Consider the following 17175-nt stretch of genomic DNA (forward strand, 5'->3'; position numbering starts at 1 on the left):
AAATAGCACACATAAGCACAATGGGGCCACATATACAGTAGTTAAGGCAAGGAGTGAGCTTCCAGACATGGTGCATTATCCTGCTGGAAGCCGCCATAAGATGATAGATGGGTACACTGTGGTCAGAAAGGGATGTACATGGTGAGCAACAATACTCAGATAGGCTGTAACTTTGAAATGATGCTCAATTAGTGCTAAGGGGGAAAAAAGTGTGCCAGGAAAATATTCCTCCACACCATTACAGCACCACCACCACCACCAGCCTCAACTGTTGATACAAGGCAGGATGGATCCATGCTTTCCTTGTTGTTTACCCAAAATTCTGATCCTACTATCCAAATGCTTCAGCAGAAATAGAGACTCATCAGACCAGGCAACGGTTTTTCCAATCTTCTACTGTCCAATTTTGGTGAGCTCGTGGCAATAGTGGCCTCTGTATCTACTGAATTGTCTGGTGACTTTATTTTGTATAGAAAAACCCTGTGTTTAGAGATTTCAACCAGAAAACCTCCTGTACATCTTTAGTGTGTGAACTTCCTCTTTCCCAGAACAAGCCTGTTAAACTTTCATGTCAGGAAATTTCTACCATCACCAGTGTTGCTTTGATGATGGTTGTACTGGCCCATATTCTTCCCTACTTATCCGTCTTAGAGTCACACGGGAGATGGAACCTTTCCCAGGATTATGTTCTACATAATAATCTGACAAAAAAATAAATTGCCAAACTGACTGTTACTGGAAATGAAAATACAAAACAAAACAAACAGTCCTCTCTTCACCCTGTTCAACAAAGCCAAATGACCTCTTCAAGTGAATCCCCAAACAGTGGCATTTAAGAACAGGCTGACCTGAGTGTGTCTCCATCCTTCTGCAGCCTCATATATCGCTCCTGTGCTGGTCGACCATCACCGATGTCTCTGACGCGACGCCTCAGATTCAGGAGGCATCTGTGGTGTAGTACGTTGATGTCATCCATCTGAGTAAAGAAAATGGAACTGTTAAAACAAAATAAGCACTTTATGATCATGTACAGCAGGCTCTGTAATCTTTACTATCAAATCACACTGGCCAATCTGTTGTCTAATCTCTTCTTTTACAATGTATTTTGGAAACATGTACACTTTTTTTTTAAGGGGTGGGGGCATGTCCGGTTTCCAGTTAATGATGAATTCACTTCATTCTGAGACATGTTTCATACCCGGCTGTAATCTGTAATTCTCTATGTTCTCCACAAATTATTTCAAACTCTTCATTCTTCATAGCCTCAACCTGGAGTGAGGTTTACATGTGCCTGGTCAACAAATCTAAGAGTGAGGACAATCTATGTCTCACCCTTCTGCACTTGACCTAAGCACTGCTCATATAGTTCATATATTTAACCTCACTTGAAACAAATGCAAGTCCAAAAATCTAGAACGCTGCGCAGCTTTTCCCATTACATTAAGGTTAAAGATCCAAAGCATCTTTCAGTTGCTCCATTATTCATAAGGGGTTTCCACAGAGGGTAGCTCTGCATATTTGATTTAGCAGATTTTTACTACATCCTCCTCCTGACACAAACCAAAAGGTATTTGTGTCTCCTCCCAGGATTGAACCAGGGATCTTTCGCTGGTTAGGCAAATATGTAAACCACTACACTACAGAGTTAACAGACATCAGCTTGAAGGCTTATTTAATCAACTCTAGCCTCCCATTTTCAGTTAAGCCCCTTCTCACATTGATGAATGCAACAGTTTGACTGTTTATCTTATTTATTCCTTGGAATCACTGGAAAGAAAATAGCTGAGAAACAGTTTAAGAGAAGTCGAGGAAGTCAGACAGACCTCTCAAATTATATAAATCCTCTTCCAGAGGCTCCCAGAACTCTGGGAGAGGATTCTGAGGGGTCTGTCCAATAATTTAGTAGTTAATAGGATTTTATGAAAAAGACCTCAGATGTTGTGCCTGGAATCTTCAGGAGCCAGTCTTCCAGTTTGGAAATCAGAGTCAGTTTTGCACTTCTTTGGAGCTTCACATTTGCGCCAGTTGTTCCTTCAGACCCTGGTACTTGTCAGTCTTCTTGTGCTCCTTTCTGATGCTACTGTGAACTAGGATTGCCGCATCTATCACAAATACGTCTTTTGCTACATGTCAGTCATTACTGTCTGGTTGGATGGCCAGCAGCTGCTTCTCTGTCCGCCTGTCTGGAACTTGAAGTGCCATAGGACCTTAGCCCTGTCCTTCTCAATCACCTTCAAAGATGTCTCTCACTGGGAGATGGAGACTTCTAATCGATATGCAACACAAACACTCTTGTGCACTATCCAAGCCACTTGGTTGTACTTCTCACTGTACACTGGCCCAGCTATTATGTGCTGGATTGTCTCTGTGACACTGTTGCATAGCCTGCAACTTGGGTTGTGTCAACCAGTGTAGAGGTATGAGAACAGCAGATTGAGAGAGATACAGCTAAACTCATGCTGGCTCGGATGTAACCCAGTTTAAAAAACCTATACAAGCCTGCATTGCCCGGTGTGAAAAGGGCATTAATGCTGTTTTTGTGATCTATTCAGAGGGTGATTTGCTAGTGTGTTTCAGATAATTTTGTATACACCTGACCTTTGGGGTATGAACTAACAGCCAGACATTCACCTTCAGGAATTTCTGGTAGAGAGCAGTATTCATGTTTCCATCAGTTCCATCAGCAAGTCACGCTGAAGCAACAAAGCAACTTCAGACCAAAAGCTGTCGCTCTTCTTATGAAATGCTGTGTTAGTTTTACGCCAAATGTAACAAGACGCAAACTTTTCTCTCATCAGTTCCCAGACTTTTTTCCCCAAAAGTCTTCGGAATCATCAAGATGTTGTTGGCAAATGTAAGGCAAGCCTTTATGTTCTTTTTGGTTAAGAGTAGTTTTCACCTTGGTACACTCCCATAGATAACATTTTTGCTCAGTCTCTTTCTTATTTTTGAATCGTGAACTCTGAATCTTAACTGAGGAAAATGAGGCCTTCAGTTCTGTAGATGTTGTTCTGTGTTCTTTTGTGATCTCCTGCATGAGTCGTAGATGCGCTCTTGGAGTAATTTTGGAAGGCTGGACACTCCTGGGAAAGAGCACTACTGCTCCAAATTTTCTCCATTTGGGGATAATGGCTCTCGCCGTGGTTCACTGGAGTCCCAAACCCTCAAGAATGCCTCTCGAATACTTTCCATGACTTTGTTTCTCATCTGTTCTTTCTTTCGATTGTGTTGCTTTTATCCTGTTTCACTTCATCAGACAGAATCTATTTAACTGAATTCTTGAGACAAAAAGTCTGTCAGCAATCAGTAATATGGCAAATGAAGTGAACTTCAGTTGAAAATGAATGTGATTAATTGCAGTTCATTCATGATTTAACGAGGGGGGATTTCTTTTTCACACAGGGCCAGGTAGGTTTAAATAGCTTTTCTGCTTTTTCAGAGAACTGTATACACTTAATAACATGTATAAACCGCCAGTCAATCATACAGATGAGTTCCTAAATAAATTTCAGTCTTAATCGTCACCTACTTTCTATAACCATTTTATAAACTATTAAACATGTATCAGCACGAAGAAACAGGTGGCACACACACTGAAGCTAGTCAGAATAAATCATAGTTATGATAGATATTGACATTAATTACAGTTTTAAATTCTATTAAATTCTTGCTTCCAATGACCCCAAGGCATAAGAGAAACGGTACACTAGAAATAAAAACGTAAAGCTTTTGCCGTCACGGTCGCAAGAAGGGGGCGTGCCGATGTTTACATCTGTCATCCAGCTGCCGTGCTAACGAAGATGCTAGTTTTAAGTTCAGGTGATGGTCAAACAGGTAACTTGTGTATTTTTAGCTGAAGGTTACAGGTTAGAGATGATTAAACGAGCCTCCAAAATTACAAACATCAGCTCACCAGACGAAGAGGGGGGGAAGTGGTTGAATTTGGCCAGGAAGCTAAATGCAGGTTAGCGTCATTAGCGGCTAATGCGATAGCCTCTTTATGCTTCAGCGCAAAGCAAAGAGAACAACGAGAGACTGTTCCCTAAAGCCGGAGAGCCGAGTTTTGCGTCAGTGTAGCCGTCATTTCCGATAACTCACTCGCTAACCTGCTATCTAGGCAGTAAATGAGGCAGAAACTCACTTTCGTCCATCAGCTATCCATCCATCAGCGGCACACTTGTGTAAACTTTGGGAACGGCGCTTCCCAGTGACGTCACGCCCCATTTCGCTGAACGGGCCAATTGCAGCGAGGTTTGAGAAGTGGTGAGAAGCCACTTGGCCAATCCCGTTTCTGCGATGTATATATCAGCCATGTATTTGGCACCATTGATTATGTTCATGAATCCCTCACCACACACTTTACACTCTGTAAACTTCGCCTTCTGTTCACAGGTTCTGTTTCATTATCCCAAACTGAAACATTACTATAAATATGAATTAGGCAGTTGGCTACCTCAGTAGGGGTCCAGAGGGGATATGACCCACTCCCCACCACAGGGTTTGTGTAGAAGAAGAAGTGGCAGCAGAGAGAGAAACTTTCTGAGCCAGTTGGGACAGATCTGAACTTTTTTGGAGGAATCAAGAGAAGGAAGAAATTGTGTTTAGCCTGCCCGAAGGAGGAAAAATGAATAATCCAGGGCACTGTGGAAAACAGAGCCCCCGTCGGTCTGGCAAGTGTCTTGGAACATTCTCCTAATATGTGGAAAAGGACTAGAAGTGCTGCGGCTTGCAAGCTGATGGGAACACAAGACGGCAGGTGATTTCTGTCCTCCTTGCCAAGATTAATCAGAACAGCAGGCGGCTGATGGCAAGGCCGAAATTGGCCTCATGTAGCCCTGAATTCCAGCCAGTACAGGCCGGTGGGTATGTCTGTCTGTGTGCTCTGCAGAGTCTGAGCTGCTACTGCGGGAGCCAGGCACACGTTTTAAAAACTAAATGTCTTAAGGTCATGCTCTGTATTCAAAATTGATTCAAAGCTAGTGAGAAATGTCATTACCACTCAGCGTTGTTGGCTTAATATAAATATTTATGCCATGTTTGTTTGCTTTTACATCTGTATGCGGACCAGTGAAAGGCAAGGTAAAGTTATAACCTGGATTATTATCACGCATAAGCACTGTTTGAGAAACAGCACTCCCTGACGGCTGCAGACTCCCCCAGCAGGACAAAGCTCCTGCCAGACTACAAAACCTGAAAGGAACACAATAAAGGGCCTAAGGTGTTGAGTTTTGGCCTCCCCCAGTCTGATCAAACATCCCAATGATGTGCCAGAACAAGCCAAAACCACAGAGGTCCCACCCCTGTAACTCACAGCACCCAAAGGATCTGCTGAATGGACATCCAGAGAGTTCCCGTGTCCATGCCCTGATGGATAAGAGCTGTTTTGGCAGACTCAATCAATATTAGGCCAACCTCTACCAGTGATGTTGTAATCCTGTGATGTGTTGCAGGGATAGTTGGGCATAAGTGACAAGAGTGGCAAAAACAAAACAGAAAGAACTGCTCCCAAAACATAAATGCTTTTTCTAACTAAATGACTATACACAAAAGTGCAGCTTTGACTAAGAATGAGAGGTCTGATCTAACCACTTCACTCTCTCAACTGCAGTAGTTGCAAAGTTACTTTTTGCATATGCCTGTAAGAAAACAAGACTTGTGCCTTTTACAGTTTTGTGCGCTGTAAAAACATCATTTAGATACACTGAATAATCTGAATCACATGAGAATATTTAACGTAACTGAGTTGAGGTGTCCATTTTATTATGCCAGGATCAAGTGTTGTACATTGAGAAGAAGCACAGAGGAATCAGTAGCTGAAGAAAATCCTTACTGAGTGGAGCATAATTCAGTTTGGTCTTGTGCATTTGTCCCTCTCCTCCTCCCTCTAATTATCCAGATGATTACTCTTCCAAGTCAAACACCTGGCAAGCAAAAGCCCCAACTGCCATTTAATATCTGATAGCTACTGAAATATAATCTAGAGGTTGAACAGCTTATGAAAGACTGGATTAGATGTAATGCAATATCCGACATGGCAGTGATTAGGCTGATGCACGCAGTTGGTGCATGGAGTAAACTTACATCAGTGTATGAGCACGCTGGATTTCTTGGTGTATTTCTTCTGAATCCAGCTCATTCTGTGAACTTTGACACGTGTGACAGAAAGACAGAGTATTACAGGTGTGTAGCTCAGTTGTAGGATTACATGTTTGCTCAGGAAATATTCTGTCATAACCTCAAACCGAACTCGAGCAGGAGCGAACACACAGCTGTGCATTTGTCGTGGCAAATGACAATGCAGTGGCAGCGCCGCCGATGGAAGCTCATACTATACATTTGTGTTTGTTACCATGGCAAATGTTCTTCCAGAAAGGTCTCTGACATTGGAAAAAGTGCAAATGGCTGAACGTGACTTCTGCTGTTTATGCATGGGTAATGTTGAACATAAGTGGAAGAAGAAGGACTAGATGAATGTGTTCGTATATACCAGGAAAGGGTGGGGAGATTTTGATAATTTCTGAAAGGAACATAATCCACCCCCCACTTGCTCTGTCTCCCTCCCTGCCACCTCCCTCTCTCTCTCTCTCTTTCTCTCTCTCTCTCTCTCTGAGTCCCAGCCCCTGAAGGTGTCATAACTGTGCTCTCTCTCTCTCACTCTCTCTCTCTCTCTATCACCGCCTTTCAGATCTTTAAAAGCTGGTGCTTTGCCGTGTCTCTCACGATCTCCATTTGTCTCCTCTGGCACTGCAGGGGACTCTCGACCGGCAAAGCACCAAGGAGAGCTACTGTGTAGAAGCGGGAGGAAGACTGAGGAAAGAGGAGAGAAAGGGAAAGAGAGTAAGAGTGAGAGAGAAATATACATCCAGAAATAGCATCAGCTACATTTAACTGACAGAGAGTGACAGTGTGGAGAACCTGAGACCTGGACAGAAAATGCCTATCCTTTCTAACTTAACAACCGTTGTATTGTTGCTCATTGCTCACTGCGGATCATGGACCGGGGCGAACCGCTTGGGCCCCTTCAAGGTCTGTCCTTCCTGCAAGGATCCACTGGGGGCAGGTCGGCCCCCCAGGGACCATAATGCTGCTGGCAGCACGTCAGTGCTGGCCCAAGGAGAGCCCTGTGGTGTGTACACCCTGACCTGTGCCAAGGGGCTCCGTTGTGTTCCCCCACCAAGGGAGCACAGCCCCCTCCAGGCTCTGTTGCAGGGAAGGGGCATTTGCGCCAAGTACAGCAAGACTAGTCCCACCGAGAGGCCCCACCCCACAGGTAAGATACTGTATTTACACACACACGTGCATGAAATCACATAGGCACGCACCTACAGATGCAAACAGGGGCATGCACGGCAACTGCATATAGGCTTGATTTGAAGGGGATATATGGCGACAGCCACACATTATTGTATATACAGTGTGCCTCCCCCAGTATTGCTATAAATTGCATGTGATGCTGTGTCACTTACCAGCACAAGAAGGGACAATTAGTATGTGGCATTTAAGCCTGGTTGCATTTTGTGCACCACTAATGAATTTGCAGACCTCTGGCATCTGTTCCGCAGCACCTCTGGCTTCACTGTTGATGAAAATGTCAGTTCCTTTTATGGTGGAAAATCACCACAATCACATTAACAAAGAGAAAACTACACCTTGAGTGAGCTTTCTTCAATTTTGGGGGATCTATAAGTGAAGATATGCACCCATGAAGTGTTATAGTTACCATCCATTTCAGTGACAGGGTGCATGACAATGATCTGTCCAACAAGCCGGCTTCTGTGTAGAGAATTTAGAATGAATGTGAAAACTGTAACAGTGTCACCTACATTCTAATCAAGCTGCTTTTTATTGCAGTGATCTCCATCTACTGTTCAAACTGAGATACTGCGATTAACTATCCGAAAAGGAGCCGTACTGACAGAAATTAGGTCTCTCATTAAATGGCCAGCACACATGCATGTCCTCTTACTGAAGGTTCATTAATGTACTACGCTAAAAGAAGCAAAGCTATATCACAAAGTGTGAGTGCATTATTTTAAGTATATAGTGTATAATCTGGCCATGGGTGCTGTTTTACCAGTATTATGCTTCAATGTTCTCATGTCGGCGTGTCATTTCCTCTCAGGTCCACATCCTTCACACAGTGGTGACATTGAAAAAGTAAGTTCATCCTCTTATTGTGAGATAAGCTACTCCATCTTCACCTAAATCATTAAAAATCTGACATTTCTAACCCTGTTATGGCTGTATGTTGAGCTGCATCTACACAGTTCTTCCCATAGATCCTCTGCCGTTTGGGGTGTTGCAGTGGCATGTACACACACACACGCACACACTGCTCTGAAGCCATGCATTATGGTGCATGATGTGTGTGCTGCTATGCGGCAGAACTAATTGAGCATGATGTGAATCAGGAAAGTTTCGAGCCGGCCGCTGCCGCTACAGATTTCTCAGTTAGTGAGCCGGTTTGCTGTGCAGTGTCTGAGCCAGTATGGATGCTATAAGTAGAATGCGATAGCCGCCTAAATGGTCATATTTAGGTGACTATTGCACAGTTCAATTTCTCAAAGTGACACAAAAACGCAGAGTCACTTCAAACCATTCAGTGACCTGAAAAGCAAAAGCATTGTATAACAATATGGTTATATAATGATATACAATATGTGACATCTGATCTATATATATAGAAATGTGCATTTTCTCTGCTTCTGGCTGTAATGCTGCATCACCGTAGCTAATCCTTGGTGATTCACATCGACATGTGTTCTGCAAAGAGGATTTCTGCCAACACAATCACCTGAGGGGGGATAGCAGCTTGCCACTGCCACTCTTCATATTAAGGCAGGTTCTCTCTGTTCGCCTCTGGCGGTGTTTGAAGTCACACTCTGCGTTGCTGTTTTCAGGCACCCTGTCGCAAGCTGCTCAATAGCGTCCTGAGGGGTCTTGAGCTGACAATCTTCCAGTCTGACCGCGACATCTATATACCCAACTGTGACACTCGTGGCTTCTACAGGAAAAAGCAGGTAGAGCATTATCAGTAGAGCTATCGTGAGGCATGACAGTGGAACTTTGTTGAGCTTATGTGATGGGAAAATGTGTCATTGCTGCACTGACTTGGTGTTACTGTACATGTGTCAGAGCTGCACTCCACTGCAGCTTTCTGTTCAGTGCATCCACAGATTAGTGTGTGACCACAGGGGCTGAGAATAACTGACACCTCTCTCTGAGCCTCTCAGCTGTGGGCTCAGAGAATCACTACTGCGCTATGATGACATATCATTTTCTCTCTCTGCCTCCCTCACCACCTTTCCTACCCTCTATCTCGGCGCTCTTTCCCTATAAAAAATCTCCCTCTCTTTCCTTTAATTTCACATAGTGCCGCTCCTCCAAGGGCATGCAGCGTGGCCACTGCTGGTGCGTAGACGAGCTCGGCACGCCCGTGCCTTCACGTGCCAGCGAAGATGGTACCATACCATGCGATGGCGAGTGAGGGACAAGTCCGCCTGGTTGCTCTCAGCCTGGAGGAGGTGGAGAAGGAGGAGGGCGAGGAGGAGGTGGAGGAGCAGGAGCACAGGGAGAGGGGGTGGCTTTAGCTTGTGCTAGACACTGCCTGGACAGGAGGGAGCAGGGATAAACCACTTCCTATGGAAAATACACACCAGTTAATGTCCTCTCTATAAGCAAGACAAACACACTCTCACAGTCCAGCAGTAGCAACAGTAACATCTGCCTGAATGTTCAACAGTTGCAGCAATGTCCTCTGCGTCGTGTGGTGGCGCGCTGCATGCTCACATTATTGCTCCGTGAACTGCCTCAGTGATCCAAGCGGTATCTCTCCGAATGATCTCTATATTCCCTGGCTCTTGTCCTGGCTTTCTGGTAGATTTTTATTTTCCCTTTTCACTTTAGGATAGCTGACACTGCCTGTGTTTGTTCTGATCTCAGTGGGCTGAAATACTGTTACGCAGGTGATGTGACACAAACGTTTGAAAAAAAAAAAATGTGTCTCCCTCACCGTCCTCTCTCCCTCTCTCCAAAGATACACTGATATCAACATACTTATAATTGACAGAATATTTCTTTTCTATTAATTTATTTTTTTTTGAGTATTTCCATCAAGTACTGCTTGAATCTCACAGTATCTTATATATATATGTCAAGCCAGAGAGAAAAAAAAAAGTCATACTAATATGATCCTGGAAGCTTCTGTTCACTTTCTTTGTCAAAATAGCGTTCTGACTGCTTATTGGTTGATTGTTTGTACATATGTTGGATTTTTGTGGTTGACTGTGTGTTCTGAAGTGGCAGACAAAAAGCTTACGGCTGTTACCCTTTTCAAAAAGTTGTAAGGCATATTTTTATACACGTCAATATAATATTTTATATATGAATTGTTGGTTTATTTAATGAACTACAGTACAATGCCATGTATTTTTATATTGTCAGCAGTTTCTTATTTAAAGACAGAGATTATTTTATTTCATGTTAGGGGAAGTGTTGTGCTTTAGAGGCACTTTTATGGCAAAACTCATCACATTCATCAGAGCTCTATTCAACTGCTGTACATCTTATGGTTAGATCTCATGTTTTTAATTTTCCTTTTTGTTTATTTATGCTTTGTTCATTTGAGAATTTAAGAATGTCCATGTTACTATTATGTTTTCTTTTGGCACATCCTACTTTTAAAATTATGATTTCAGTATAGGAAAAAAAAAGATCAAATTTGTTATTGTTATAGTATGTCTTTCCCGAGTCCTTGCAAAAGTCATGAAATTGTGTGCTATTAAAGTGTGACTAGAATTTATCTATTTCTGACCAATCTTGTTGTGCCAATGTGTGTGCCGTGATGAAAGGTCCATGCACAAAGGACCTGTAAGATTTGCAAATATGAAAATAAAACATAATGATAATAAAAAATAGAGAAGAATAAAACATATATTAATATAACAACTGGTGTTGTGTGTGTTTCTTTTGTGAAATATGTCATTTGAGAGCAATTTTAATCACCCAGGGGAGTGACCAAGAGAAGAAAAAAGCTGTAAAGATCATTTCTTTAGGCCCAAATTTTCACAACAAGAACAAGCAATTGTGTAATTAAAAAGGACGTAGCTACACTGATTAAAACACTTCACGGTAGGCTGAGGTTAAGTCTCAATCTATAAGAAATAATAATACACTATATGTACTATAAACTATACATAGATGTATGACTGCATAATGCCAGTGTTTGTAGCATTTAAATGCAAAACTAAGGCTAATTAGCGCTAAAGCCAAATGTGTGTTTGGACCAACATTTGTTTATTGATAATAGCTAGAGCCAGTGCTGTGTATATCACGACTTAATTAGGTACACTTGTTCAACTACTTATCAATAGAAATATCAAATCAGCCAATCACATTGCACAAACATCTTAAGTTTATTATCCAAATTGAACATCAAAATTGAGCAGAAAGATGATTTAAGTGTCTTTGAACATGGGATGGTTGTTGGTGTTAGTGTTTCAGAAACTGCTGACCAACTGGGATTTTCCTACACAGCCATCTCTGGGGTTTACAGAAGGTGATCTGAAGAAGAGAAAATTTCTAGTGAGCAGCAGATCTCTGGGTAAAAATACGTTGTTGATGACTGAAGTCAGAAGGGAATAAATAGACTGCTTCAAGTTGGTTGGAAGGCTGCAGTAATTCAAATAACCCCTTGTTGCAACCGAGATATGCAGAAGAACATCTCTGAAAGTACAATGTCAAACCTTAATGTAGACGGACTACAGTAGCAGAGACCACACCAGGTCCCACTCTTGTCAGCTAAGAACAGACTTTGGCATATACAACATGCATGCTTCCAGCATGTCACAAAACTCTAATCATCTTAAAATGATTTCTTGAACATAAAGTAAGTAAGTAAAATTTTATTTGTATAGCACCTTTCAAGATAAAAATCACAAAGTGCTTCACAGAAACGCTAAAACATAAAAACAGAAATCAACCAAAAGCAAGTTTGAAAATATGAGTTTTTAGCTGTTTTTTGAATGAAACCACTGAGTCCACAGATCTCAGGCTCAAAGGAAGGGAGTTCCAGAGTCTGGGGGCCACAGTTACAAACGCTCTATCGCCTTTCGTTTTCAGCCTCGTATGTTGGACGACCAGCAAGCCCTGATCACACGACCTCAGGGACCTGCTGGGGATGTACAGATCTAAAAGATCTCTGATATAGGCTGGTGCTTGTCCACGTAGAGCCCTGAATGTCAAAGTCTAAATCTTGAAGTGGATTCTGAATTGTATGGGGAGCCAGTGCAACTGGATCAGCAGAGGTGTAACGTGAGAGTATTTAGAAGAGCATTCTGAACAACTTGCAGACGGTCCACAGAGCCTTCACATAAACACATGAACAAAAAATTACAATAATCCAAACGAGATGAGACAAATGCATGGATGACCATTTCTAGTTCTGAGCATGATACAATGGGACTCAGCTTAGCAATATTTTTTAAATGACAAAAACAGGAGCAAACCAATAAGTTAGTATGAGTGTCCAAAGTCAGAGCTGAGTCAAAATTTACACCAAGGTTCCTGATAAAAGGTTTGGCAAATGTAGCGAGATGGCCTAAGTTTTCCATAACCATAAGTACCAATATTTTGAGTTCGCTGTACTCAAATGGCCCCCACAGTTCACAAGAAGCAAACAAATTTGCATCAACATTGTGATGCTACCATGTCAATATGGACTAAAATCTCAGAGGAATGTTTCCAGCAGCCTGTTGAATCTATGCCATGAAGAACTAAGGCAGTTCTGAAGAAAAAGTGTTAGAAAGGTGTATGTAATAAAGTACTCAGTGAGTATACACACTGAGGACTAAAACTAACTGAAAATAAATAAGGAATGGGACATCTTATCTTAATGACCCTATAGTACCATATCACCCCATTAGAGCACTTCGCTCTCGCACTGCAGGCCTACTTGTTGCTCCTAGAGTATTTAAAAGTAGAATAGGAGGCAGAGCCTTCAGTTTTCAGACCCCTCTTCTGTGGAACCAGCTTCCAGGTTGGATTCGGGAGACAGACACTATCTCTACTTTTAAGATTAGGCTTAAAACTTTCCTCTTTGCTAAAGCATATAGGGCTGGATGAAGTGACCCTGAATCCTCCCTTAGTTATGCTGCAATAGGTGTAGGCTGCTGGGGGATTCCCATGATGCATTAAGTGTTTCTTCTTCAGTCACCTTACTCAGTATCTGTTAATAGACCTCTCTACATTAAATCATTACTTGTTATTAATCTCTGTCTCTCTTCCACAGCATGTCTTTATCCTGTCTTCCTTCTCTCACCCCAACCGGTCGCAGCAGATGGCCCCGCCCCTCCCTGAGCCTGGCTCTGCCGGAGGTTTCTTCCTGTTAAAAGGGAGTTTTTCCTTCCCCATTTCACCAAAGTGCTTGCTTATAGGGGGTCATATGATCGATGGGTTTTTCTATGTATCTATTATTGTAGGGTCTACCTTACAATATAAAGCGCCTTGAGGCGACTGTTGTTGTGATTTGGCACCATATAAATAAAATTGAATTGAATTGAATTGAATTGAACTGACACAGGTAAAAAGAATCAGGGAACGTGGAAGTAAAAATAGCAGTGGATATGAAAGACACCTAAAACATGAAGTAATGAAAGGAAAACACTATTCACAAAGACAAGATCCACGCTAAACATAAAACCAGAGACCAGGAAATATTGGAGAATAAACACAGAAAGACAAGACAAACAGGAAAAAAGACAGGCAGGAAAACACTCAAGGAAGTAAATATGAGAAATAACAAAGTCAGAATGGGAACTAGATTTAAATGAAAAATAGGAGTTCAAAACTAATCACCCTGAAATGCATCCAAAAATCCACAAATACTAATCAGAAAACAGGCTCAGTGAGAATGATGAAGCATGAAAATCTGAATCCAAAACTGAATGCATAAAAGATGACACCATACTTTGTAGACTCAAAAGAATCTACTCAATACCACTCTGAAGTAAAAAAAAAAGAAAGAAAAAAAGATGCATGGCTGAACAGAGAGAGAGAGCACAGCGTCACTACTTAAACTGTCAAAAAGTATTTGGATTTACTAATTTATAAAAAAAAAAAAAAACAACCCAGTCCATATAATATGTATTTATCTCAAAACTGCATGCCAGTACTTATCTACAAAACCTGTGTTTTAATCTTGTCATTGCCTATAACTGCTCGAGACTTAGAATTATAAACGTGATTTTAAAATGTGGATATTAAATACAATTTGATTCTCTTTAACAGCTCTTTAGTAAGAACACAGGGAACTGAGTTGTATTTGAAACTTTGATCTTACTGCTTTGCAAATTTCACTGCAGTGCTTACCACAAAGTGCACAGTCACTTGTTAGTGTGGTTTATATGATGTGCATCTAATGTGCAGAGTAAGAAACAAAACAACAGTTCACCATTGTTGTTTATTGGGGAATGAAATAAACTGCACTGTCCTGAACTGCTTGTGAAAAGTCACTGGGTAAATTCAAATTCTTCTGTCAGTGTTGAATAAGTCATTTGGCGACTTCCTGTTTCAGACTGTATATAAACGATGGATGTAGCTGACATGATGCCGGCTCTTCATTAGTGACGTCCTGCTGTGAAACCTTGATCTGACAGTGCACCCTCATTGCCAAAACCCAGACTTTCCTTCCACCGTGACTCTAATAATGAGAACAATTTACCAAAAGAACATCATGTTTCATTCAGTATGACCTGAAACTAGCAAAAGAGCCCATGAGGTCATCAGGAAGGTTTTTTACTGAGGCTTCAAAACGAAGGAGCTGAAAACTCATTAGACTTCTAAACAACCAGAAGTCTTTTAGCCACCACACGAATCACCCTCTGATGGATATTGAAAAGAATACAGTTTCAAAGCAGTTAAACTGCACTTATCATGACCCTGGGTCAATTTACCCGGTGTTTGTTTGAGTTTTTTAGACTTTCAAGTTTTGTTTATTTAAGTACTCTATGTAATTCTTGGTTTTCTCAGTGTTTATATTGTTTAACCTATTTGCCCGCATTACTGTAGTTAGTCCTGTTCTTGGTCCATTTTGGAATTTTCAGTAGTCCATCCTCTTGTGTCAAGCCAAGTATAAAGTTCACTCATGTGTCTGCTTTCCCAGTTTAGTTGTCACACTTCCTGCTTTATTTTGTTTTGCTTCTGTGATTTAGTTCAGCTGTCTCTCATTTGCAACAGTCAATAAATGGCTTGCTTGAAATTGAACTCAGTTTACCTCCACATTTCTGCATCCTCCTCTAACACCCGACACGGCCGAAAGTATCTTTTGAAGCTGACATATGGCTTCACTGTCAGACCTGGAAATGACTCCCATCTTTTATATACAGCCTATGAGTAAAACATAGTAAATCTTCAAAGCATTAAAGACTATGCTGTATAAAACCATATGTGCTTCTATCGATATGATTTGAATACACAGTAATGGCATAAAATTAATACTTTCAGATATAATGTTGAGTTACACTTCCCAGTGAATCTTTGCAGAAAGGGCCCTTGAATGGGCCCCAGCAGCTTATTTGTTGTTAAACACTCTGCATATTCTGTCCTGATATCAGGGATGAGGGCGCCACTTGAAAATTAAAACACAATTTCCACAACAGGTTTTTCTGAAAAAAACAAAACAAAACACGAGAAGCTTAAATCAAGTGTGTACTTAATGGCTATAAACACTTAGGCCTGAAAGGGAACAATAAAGCGTGACAAATCAAATCTGATGACTCTTAGATCTACTGACAAAAACACTAAAGTCTCATTTTTTGGGCACTGCTACGCAAACATTATGAACTTTCTCATTTTTCTAATCATGAACAAGTAAGACTTCTTTGAATCATTACCTGCATGCAAGCATGGTACTGTGTAGTCCTTGGATTTAAGGCTTTGTGCTTATATCCATTTTCTGAGAATCCCCTCTGCAGTCACACTAACCAGCTGCCAGCAGCGAAACAGAAATTACACATTAGAGCACATTAGAGTCATGCTGCCTTTAAGCCATTAGTAGGCACATAAAGGATAATTTTCTTCTGCTTCTCCGCTCAGGGACCAGATACATGCCTGTTTCCAAGGTAACAGCATAGAATATCTCATATCTCTTTATAAATGCATAATATGAATTGAAGGTCTTGGAGAAAATGAAGACGCAAACATGATCCTTTGTAGAAATCACATGTGTGTCCTATTTCTATATTTGAATCAAAGGTCAACTCAATTCTCTGGTTTTAAATGAGATAAAATGGTAATTTTTTGTTGAAGTTGTTGGAAACTGTTAATTATTTTCATGTGTTTTTATAACAGATACCTTGCTTGGTCTTAAGCACCTTGCAAAGCACTTCATTTGTGAATTTTAGTAATGCAAACAGGATTATGTCAGGTTTTTTTTAGCTTTTTTAAAAACATATTTGTGTCACATATTCTAGCTCAGAGTTTGAAAGACATGGATCTTTCATCTCTGCTGTTTAGTGCAAAATAGGATCCAACAGTCTGGGATCCCATCAGCACATTTCAAGAGACTGTTCTGCACAGATTTGGTCCAACAGGTCCAGAGGCTTTTTAGAAGTACAGTATCAATTGGCTGCAGTGTCCCTTTAAAGACAAGCTAAAGCAAGGCAGCTGTTTCTGTGAGATCTCTTAGTGACCTCCACACAAAGTAACCTCACAGAATTTTGAGATTTTGCTGCCCCCTAGAGGTTACGCATCTAAATATGAAAAAAGGAAACTATAAAGATTACTGTATAGTGGTATAAAGGCAACTTTTTGCATTTATTTAAGTGAGTTACATATCTTTACATAGCAGTCCTAAAGTCAAATGATATAAATACAATTTCTTGTTGGGCCCCCATGGCCCCCATTATACACAGATCAGTCACAACAGTAAAAAATGCCTGCCTAATACTTATTAGTTCCATCTTATGCTTTCAAAACATCTCTAGTCCCTCAGGGCATGGACACAGGACCTCTGAGGATGGGATGCTGGAGGTAAAACCTTTAGGTTCTGTTGGCTGTGCGGCTGGAGAATCAGTGCATCAGATCTGTTTTCCCCCCCAGAGCATTCTACAGATGCTCAGTCAGATCGGGATCCACATAGTTTGGCAAAAAGAGCACATATTTATGCTGAAAAATGCC

General features: G+C 41.3%; 2 protein-coding genes across 4 annotated transcripts in view; one reads left to right on the forward strand and one right to left on the reverse strand.

Moving 5' to 3' along the window:
- Nucleotides 1-4200, reverse strand: part of spryd3 (SPRY domain containing 3) — a 73532-nt gene extending 69332 nt beyond the window's left edge. For 2 of the 3 annotated variants that reach the window (XM_063463870.1, XM_065469637.1), the window contains exons 1-2: nt 4142-4200; nt 849-976 (exon numbers count right to left, since the gene is read on the reverse strand). In XM_063463870.1, the coding sequence (XP_063319940.1) occupies nt 849-976 (128 nt within the window). In that variant the 5' untranslated portion in view covers nt 4142-4200. Of the gene's footprint in view, nt 1-848; nt 977-4106 lie in introns of all 3 variants that reach the window. The other variant, XM_063463868.1, reaches the window with a different exon arrangement.
- Nucleotides 4201-6700: 2500 nt separating this feature from the next.
- igfbp6b (insulin-like growth factor binding protein 6b) lies at nt 6701-10924 on the forward strand. Its single transcript, XM_063465305.1, has 4 exons — nt 6701-7270; nt 8123-8157; nt 8901-9020; nt 9374-10924. Exons 1-4 carry the CDS (start codon nt 6934-6936, stop codon nt 9485-9487), a joined length of 606 nt encoding a protein of 201 aa, XP_063321375.1. The 5' UTR covers nt 6701-6933; the 3' UTR covers nt 9488-10924.
- Nucleotides 10925-17175: the final 6251 nt, after the last annotated feature.

Source organism: Pelmatolapia mariae, linkage group LG20 (genome assembly GCF_036321145.2).
Source record: "Pelmatolapia mariae isolate MD_Pm_ZW linkage group LG20, Pm_UMD_F_2, whole genome shotgun sequence".
Taxonomy (NCBI): Eukaryota; Metazoa; Chordata; class Actinopteri; order Cichliformes; family Cichlidae; genus Pelmatolapia; species Pelmatolapia mariae.

What these genes read in the sequence shown, in the direction of transcription:
- igfbp6b (XM_063465305.1), top strand. Translation starts at nt 6,934, where the DNA reads ATGCCTATCCTTTCTAACTTAACAACCGTTGTATTGTTGCTCATTGCT. An exon ending in CGAGAGGCCCCACCCCACAG is followed by an intron (nt 7,271 to 8,122) that starts GTAAGATACTGT and finishes ATTTCCTCTCAG; the next exon opens with GTCCACATCCTTCACACAGT. An exon ending in ACAGTGGTGACATTGAAAAA is followed by an intron (nt 8,158 to 8,900) that starts GTAAGTTCATCC and finishes TGCTGTTTTCAG; the next exon opens with GCACCCTGTCGCAAGCTGCT.